This window comes from Pinus tabuliformis, chromosome 8, assembly GCF_031772625.1.
Source record: "Pinus tabuliformis cultivar Carrire ecotype Pingquan chromosome 8, CPIR1, whole genome shotgun sequence".
NCBI classification, from domain to species: domain Eukaryota; kingdom Viridiplantae; phylum Streptophyta; class Pinopsida; order Pinales; family Pinaceae; genus Pinus; species Pinus tabuliformis.
The window spans coordinates 605,191,917-605,200,885 of record NC_142294.1 but is presented as its reverse complement, the minus strand read 5'-3'; the positions used below and the strand labels follow the sequence as shown (position 1 = coordinate 605,200,885).

The window sequence follows — 8,969 nt, the reverse complement described above, 5'->3', positions numbered from 1 at the left end:
TGGAAAATTTAGTTAGTTTGTTATACTTTGCAGTAATATTGCTGAAATATATATATATATATATATATATATATATATATATTTTGGATTTTTAAAAATTATTATCATTTTGATGAAGTAAATGAATTTGATGGTTAAGACATAGATTTTTATTTAAAAATCATATGTTTAATTTGAATGAAAAATAGGGTATGTACAGATAAGCAATATGTTATGTTTGGAAGTAAGGGAATTTCAATACATGTATAGAAGTAGAGGAATTTCAATGTTTATGGTCAAATATTATGTTTAGAAATCTATGCATATTTATTATAATCTTAGAATTTGGTTTTCTTAATATTATAGCAATTTTTAGTTTAAGACAAGATTTAATCTTGTTGGATCTACTTTAAAACTTTTAGCTTATACATGTTCTTACACCTTCCTTTCCCTTAACCATTTTTTTTTCAAATGATGTTGGCCTTCACTAAAATCATTTTCACTCATGTTTATAGGCCCATAAACTTAATTGCGGATGGTGTCTCCAAAGCTGCATTGAAGGGAAAACTCCCTCCCCTCAAAGATTGCTTATCAAAGTCTTGTAATTGCCCTCTCTATGAAATATTCAAAGTCTCAAAAATCTCCATGTTTTCTCCTAGGTCCCAAAATAAAAATTGGTCCTCGCAAGGCATTTTTCAACGGGGTTACCCAAGGAGCTCCCTCTATTCGAGTTTCTTCTCTTTTTTTGTACTACATTTTTGTACAAATGTACTCCATTGGTAGCAGCTTTTAATAATGTTCATATTAGCTCAATTACCTGTATGGTCATTAAATGATAACAACGGTAAGTATAGGCTAATAAGAGGACTTATAGGAGCTTTTTTATAAGATGTACTAAAATTGTTTTTTCTTATGACAATCTGTGGTCCCTTTCAAACTAAACTTTAATGAGGTTACGAGCCAAAGGAATGCTATTAGCATCTACAAATGTGATTTTGTTTATATATATAAATGGAATTACATATTTTTTTCTTTGAAAAAAAAGGAAGGTTGTTGTTATCAAATAATTTTTTATATGCAATATAATGGAAGGAAAACATCTTGAGATAAAATGAGATGATACAAAGGTTAATTTTAGAAAATTTCTTCAAGTCTTATGTTGATGACAAAACTAATAAGGCCATTAAAATGGAATAAAGGTGGTGGAACATTTATAGGCTAAAAGTTCTAATATAGATCCCACAAGATTAAATTTCATCTTAAATTGAAAATTACTATAATATTGAGAAAAACAAATTCTAAGATTATAATAAACATGCCTGTGTTTGTAAACATAAGGTTTGGCCATGAATATTGAAAATTTCCAGCCATCTTTTAAGGGAAAACTCCCTCCCCCTCAAATATTGCTTAACAAAGTCCTACAATCACCCTCTCACTAAAATCTGCAAAGCCTCAAAAATATCCATCTGTGTTTCCAGGGCCAAAAATAAAAATATCCCTCACATTTCTTTTCTTCTGTCATGGGAAGTTGTCAGGGTCGGTGAGGCCAGTCTTGCAAGGGTTCTGTTATCACTGAAAATTCTGTTGCCAAAATTGCTCAGACTAGCTTAAGGACAAAGTGTTTTCGCAGCGCTACATGTTTAGGTGGTTTCGTAGCGCGTGGTTTCGTAGCACGCTACGAAATCGGGAAATTGTTCAAATCCATAGCCAATATCTCACCCATATCACTTTTGTCTCCTATGGGTTCTGTGGGAATATGATATATGCATAGAAAAGCCTGTTTCTGCAAATTGATGGTGAAGTTTGTAATTCATCTGAGTTATGGCTACAGGTTTGCTTGCCTTCTAGTGAGAGTTTAAAGCTTGCTAACCAGGATAAAAGTCCTCAATCAGCTCCACTGTCAATGACAGCTGATGTTAATAGAAAGGTGGCTTTTGAATAAGGTGCCAATCATAAGAAGGAAAGCACACAGGTGTATAATAGAAGAAAGGTTTCCAGTTTGAGAGTGAACGGTCTCATGCCAAGGATGACTGTCAGTTAAAAGCCTATAGTCATTGCATTCAGATGGATAGGAAAATGCCCCTTATAGAATATATTGGCTTTGGTTTGAATTTGTCTAACTCTTCAAGAAACTGGACTGGCATGAATGATTATGAAAGAGTTTACAGCTTCAGAGTCCTTTTTGTGCAGTTCATAAAATGGTCTTTAATGGTTCTGAAAAGTCGTATTCTTCTATCATTATGGATCATCATGATACCTGTTTCATCAGACTCTTGTCTCATCTTCTGGTGGTAGTCCCTTTACAGGTTCCTGTGGATGAAAGTCCCTTGTTTCTTCTCTATCAAGATTGTGCTTTTGGGCTATTATTTCTTAAGATATAGGAAAAATTGATATTGCCGAGTCAAATGGATTCAAATTTGCGCCAGGGGTGTGAAATTGTAATAGCAACACCTGGCCGTCTGCTTGACTGTCTTGAAAGAAGATATGCTGTTCTGGATGAAGCAGATTGCATGATTGACATCGGTTTTGAGCCACAAGTTGTTGGAGTTTTAGATGCTAGGCCTTCAAGCAACTTGAAGCTTGAGAATGAGAATGAGGAGCTGGACGAAAAGTGGATATATAGAACAACATATATGTTCAGTGCAACAATGCCACCTGCTGTGGAACGGTTAGCTCACAAGTATCACTGAGGTTGAATTGGCGGGATGCAAAGGAATGGCAAAAATGCAGCTCCCTCCTCATTTGTGTCACTTACTGTTGGCCCTTGGGTCTTCTTCTTCAATTGGCCGTCCTTGAGGACGAGAGATCGCCCTGCCTTTTCCTCTAACGCAATCAGACTTTGGCAACATTTATTGTCACCGACAAAATTTGTTTCTCCGTTCAGCTTTATGCATGCCAAACAGCTAAAATTGGGTGAAGTTTCCTGATTCTTCTTTTTTGTGGTGATGCCGAGTTGCGCCATATATATCAATCGTATCAACATCGGGGTCGAATTGGGACGTCTGCTCGGGGGTGATAACAGTGTAAATGATGCACCTGCTCTCAAAAAGGAAGATCTAGAAATGCCAGAGACTTTGTACCTGTTCAACTACTCTGGATGAATTTAGTGATAGATGGACTACCTGCAACTATTATCGGATCTAATAGCAAGATTATAAAGTAATGATGATAATGAAAAGAGATTTATGGGTGTCCAGAAATACCAGTGATTTTAGAGGATTATTTTCAGATTTGAAGACATGCATTGAGTATTGAGGATCAAATTCAAAATTCGAAGGGCGCCTAGCAATTTGAAGAGGCTTATAAGGGACAGAATTATATAAGTGTTAACCATTGCTGTAAGGCCATTCAAAAGGATAAGTGAAATGGATGAGGTTTTATATGAAATGCTAAAAGTTCTACCATGTAAAAGGTGACAGAGCATTTGGAGGCGGGAGGATGGACTCTGTTTTGATGATATTTCCATCAGCTTCCCTATTAAACACAATACCAAAAATCAAGAAAATAATATATGGAATGAAGATCCACATCATAACGATGTGCTTGGTGTTCCAAAACAACAGTGGCACGAGTGTCATGATAAAGAGAAATATCAAGCTGCTCAAAGTAATGCCTCTAGTCATGGTGCATAATTTACCACTTTGAGTGAAAAGCTATACCCAGAACTTGGATTTTGAACTATATTTAATCCAACCGGGAATGTGAAAATATCAAATGACAATGACATCCATGTGCATGAAGCAGAATTTTCGATGATAAGCATATTTCTGCCTTCGAATTTTTTGATAGTAATGTCTTCATTGTATTTAAAGACTAGCCAAAGGAAAATCTTGTGAATAATAACCCTCACTTTTGTAAGAAAGATGGAGATTACAAAGAACAGATCTATGAAGACAAAAAATGAAGACAGTACAGAGTGTGGCTGTGAGACTGCACTAAAGGGTAGGGTAGTATGTGAAATGCTTTAAGCATTACCATCATCATGACAGAGCAAATCAAGCAAAGAATTCCTAAAGGCAAATAAACACTGTTTTAGCAAAAACAGCAGTTTCGTAGCGCGCTACGAAACTGCTGTAGGTGCTGTTTTATGATGAAAACAAACAGTTTGATGGTGAGATCAGCAAATTTTTGAAGGAAACGCCTAAGGAACATAAGGGAGACCACATGAGGCTATCCTAGATATTCAGAGAATGACAAGTGTGCCTTTTTGAAAAGGTGAAATATTTTGTCTTTAGTGAAAGCTTTGATAAAGGTACTTTATTACCGGTTGTTAGGGTTCTGATAGGAGATGCATACGGAGATTTTGGGTTATACACCTGTTCAATCAACAAGGCTTCCAGCACATTGGGGAATATGGTGATGCTCGTAGTTTTTGAGGAATTAAAGAGCTGGGAACAGGTTACTTAATTTGTGAAGAATGATGGGAGACAAGGACCGGGAAAACAGGGGACCTATCTTGAGGATTAATGAACCATCTACGCAGCCAGTATCCAAAGCCAGCTTGTTCATTGCATTCTCCTCCAAGATATCTCGGCCAAAACAGAAAGAAGACAGATGTCAAGAATCAAGAAGGAATCATGCTACGAGGAGGACAAATTTTGAGTTTTGATTAAATTAGGACTCTTTGTAATTACAGTTCAATACTTATGTATTTAATGAGTTAGTTAAACAGAAGATAGGAGTAGTTAATAGCAACCTTCGAGCTCCCCTCATGCTGGAGGAGGAAGCTCAAGGTGGTTAAGAATGTATTCCTATATATAGATCAGACTTGGATGTAATTGGGGTTGGATGTTTTTGGAGAAGACTGTTTTGGTTTATGTATAGCAGATTTCAGTAATGCAAATGACTGTTGTTTCTTCTCAGGATTCACAATAGATCTTATTGTTCAAATGTATGATGGTTTATTTTCTTTAATGTTCTTTTACAGTTTGGTTAATGCATAATCACTCAGAACTCATGAATCATGCTCTGACTTCCTGTATGCCTAGGCAAACTGTGTTTCATGTAAGTTATGTTTGAACATTAGATGTAAAGTGCCCTGATTTCTATGAAACGATAGTGTTATTGTTTACTGAGATATTAGTGACTCCATAAGCCCAATGGGAAGCAATTCTGTCCAGCCAGTACATTTTTCATGTGTCTTGTAAGAGTTAGCCATCTTGTTCAATATCAATAACCTATGAGAGAGCCCTCTCAGACTAAGGAGGCTAAGGCTTAGTTAAAAGCCTAGTTTGAAACAGTTACACAGAGTCTTGCTGATTAGCAGCCTTCAGTACCTGATTTTGTGATAACAGGTTCAACCAGTTCCAGTCCCAATTCCTTATACCCCTACCTCATTGGGGACATGCACATAATAATAGAGAAAGAGTAGACTGCTTTGGTACCATTGATCTAGATTTATAAAGGAATGAAATGAAATACAGTTTTAAACAGAAATAGAGAGATACAATGAAATAAAAATTCAATTAATAAATAACAAATGCTAGAAATTGTTTACATGCAGAATGAAAACAAACTAGCCCACGTGATGGTAGCTTATTTCTGAGAAGGGATGTGGTGACTACATGCATTTTGAACTATGTTTAAATGAGGCTTTGAGGCCTTTTTATCATGAAGAAACAATGAGAAAGCCTAAACATCCAAAAACATAACCCTAGGAGATGAAGTGCCAAAAACCTGTCGGCACTAATGGGGTTAGTTGGAACATCAACTTCCTAGGGTGGTAACTTTGGCATCTGATCTATGTTTGGCATGCAAGATATCCCATTAAAAAGTTCTATACAAGGAAAGAAACTTTCAATTGTAAGCATAGTATTTGAATCACATTTTCTTGTTTCCCCAAAAAATGTCGTTTAGTGCCTCAAAATGACTTCGGAAGTACATGACCCGAAAAACTGCCAAAAATAGAAAACTATCGAAATAGAAAATTATGCTAAAAATAGGAAAATTATAGGAAATAGTGTTGTGGGTCCAAGTGGAATAGGCGCATGGACACCAATATCCACTTGGATCAGAAATATTCTAGATGGGGAGGTATCAATGAGTCAGAAAGTTGATCATGACATTGATCATAGCTTACATCTGAGAGAGGATTTTAGAAGGCAATGTCACATTGGTCGATTAAGATCATATCACAATATCCAAAAGGAATATGGCCTTGCATGGCTTGAGATGTGGCATGAAGATCTTTGTAAAGGCATAAAGGTCATGGCCTCTTTCAAATACCATGTCGCACAAAGAAGCAACAAAAACAAAAGGATAAGTGCCCAGAGTTTAAGTAATGTGAACAAGGGGGTTCAAAATTCTATATGTAATAGAAAAAGGGTTGAGTGGCTCCAGAAAAGCCACAAGTGAGTGTTGGGGGCATGTTAGGGCCAGTTTTGAGAAAAAGAAAAGTGGAAGAAATGTGGAAATTTTGAGGTAGTTTTGGGAGTGCACATAGAAATATGGAGCATAAATAGTGCATAAGAGAGTCCCATAGTTTTTTCAAGGTAGAAGAAGTGTGCATAATGGAGAAATGCACAAAAAGGAGTAGCATGTAGAAGCAAAGGAGTCGAAATGGCTAAAGTTGACTGCATCTTTGAACCTATTTGATTTAGTCTAGTTTAGCAAGTATAGCATATCTTCCCACGATAATTATATTCTTGAGTATTTTCCATGGTAAAGTCGGTCTAGGATGATGTGAATGAATATAAATAGATAAGAGCCGAAGGAATTCATGTTGGCTAGGAAGTGATTGGAAGGCTAGTGGTTGGTTAGGTGTTTTCGTTCATAATTATGTTGTTGTTGTAATATCATGTGATTTAGGATGGTAAGCAAAGGAAAAATAATGTTGTAATGATGTATGTGTTGTGCGTGATGCCCCCTTTTAGTATTAATAAAATATGGTTGGAGCGATTTTTTATTTTATTTTTTGTGTTTTATGAGATCATCACATTATGTTTAGTTATATTTCTTTCTTAAATTTGTAATGTATGGATCAATTGATCTTAGTGATATGAATAACTAAGGCACCCCTCCAAAACTTTTTTCTCTTTCCATTAGTGTTTTGAGGTTTGGCCTTGGTCATCGTTGTCTGATTTAGCTTGCAAGATATGATTTGAGCCTTGTACTATGCTTGTATATCATCGATTTTGATCCCCTTCATTACTGTCGAAGCCTAGTTTCTGCAATCCACATTGGTGACTCGGGTGAGACTTTTTCTGTTCATAGTTGATGCTAAAAGAGTTGGTACCCAATAGCATTTTGTTTGTCGCACTTTATACTTAAACCCTCACCATATTAAAAATAGCACCAATAGAACTCTTGTGCACATAGATCCTTTCAATGATGATGCATAAGAGAGGCATGCATAAAGGATGTGGACTTCAGGGAGTTTTTTCAATAATTTCAAAGATAGGTGCAACAACCCTAGTGAAAAATCCATCTAATAAAGTTAATAAAGACAAAATAATAACGAAGGTCATGGGACACGTATTCCAAGTTGAACGTTGGGCAAAAACATAGTGATGGGGATTACTTGTGATTAATTAATGGCAATGGAAATTGACAAAGACTTTGGAAAGGCAAAGTGGCATTAATTAGCAATTTATTTATGAAAATAATGGAAATTAGGAGAAAAGGAAGGTAAAAGGTCACAGGTTTCATGTGAGGAGGAAGATGAAGGAAAATAATGGAAAATAAAGAAAATAGAGGCCTCATTAATAAAAAGACTTATGAGGATTAGTTTGTAGACTTTTGTCAGTTTTAGCTTGGAGCTCTCTCTCTCTCATACCCTTGGACACTTAGAGTTTTCTTAGAGCACCTTTGGATGAGTGTGGCATACTTGGGATTTTGAGAAAGAAGGAAAAGGAAGAGTAGAAAATAGATAGAGGACATTGGGATCAACAACTACAATGGGTTTTACTTGCAGGTACCAAGTTACATGAACAATTTATTTGCTAGCTTTGCCATACATGTCACATACACGTGGTTTCTTCGTTATGATCTATCATTGGCATGGAGGATTGCCCAGATTGATGGTGGAATTTCCTAGCCTTTCCATCTCTTGGATAGTTATGGTGTTGTGGGTGTCTTTCCTTTTGTTTTCTGGTTCGTTCTCATGTTCCTTATGGTTGTGGGTTGAGTTACGAGTTCCTGGAATCCTTGGTTGGATAAAAGCTTTGGAAGCTATAGTCATGTTTTAATCAATCCTAATTGACCGAGATTGCAACATTTAATTGTCAACCCAGGGTAGGTCTTGTTGTTTCAATGGAGTTCACACTGTCTGTGTTGATACACTATAGCCAAGAATGAGAAAATGCAGAAAACAATAATACATGTCGCTGAACCAAATTGTTGAATCAAACCATTCATGTAGACATAAAAACACACTCTATAGAATTAAATCACACTTCGCAACTATCAAAGTAAAGGCAAGCCACACAGGAACTAATATCTACTCCAGCTGGTTACTACCATTCTATTGATTAACTCAGTGTAACAACATAATGTAAATTGAAACAACAGCGGACGTAACCCACAATTTGTACAACAACAGTGAGAAACCATAAATCAATTAGATAAACTAGAATGTACACTACCTCAATCACTGCAGTCCATGCCAAAGAGGAGGGCCCTTCCTCCTCATTAGGGCGTAGGAATAACAAAAATGTAATTAACAAATCATATGAAGAGTAGTAACAACACCAATGTGCTGATTAATATTAAAAATAAACTCAAAGTTATAGAAGCAAAGTAACAATACTTTTCTATATGTCGTGTCCTTGTACATGAAAAATTGAGTTCCTTTATAGTTATTACATACCTGAAATTAGAAACAGACCAGTAATGAGAATCTCAAAATTCTCATGCTGATAAAAAATAAAAGTAGTTACAACATATTTCTAAATTCAAATATAAATTAGTTAGGATTGCAACTGCTTGGGTCTATTGCTTCCAAAATAAACAATTCCTACTGCCGACAGTTCTTATGTGCAATAGTACCCACA

The 8,969-nt window shown here is 35.9% G+C and overlaps 1 protein-coding gene across 1 annotated transcript; it reads left to right on the top strand.

Moving 5' to 3' along the window:
* The first annotated feature begins 2,384 nt into the window (after window positions 1–2,384).
* On the top strand, window positions 2,385–2,669 carry LOC149236947 (DEAD-box ATP-dependent RNA helicase 21-like). Its single transcript, XM_089369084.1, has one exon. It carries the CDS (start codon window positions 2,385–2,387, stop codon window positions 2,667–2,669), a length of 285 nt encoding a protein of 94 aa, XP_089225210.1.
* Window positions 2,670–8,969: the final 6,300 nt, after the last annotated feature.

What these genes read in the sequence shown, in the direction of transcription:
- LOC149236947 (XM_089369084.1), top strand. Translation starts at nt 2,385, where the DNA reads ATGGATTCAAATTTGCGCCAGGGGTGTGAAATTGTAATAGCAACACCT.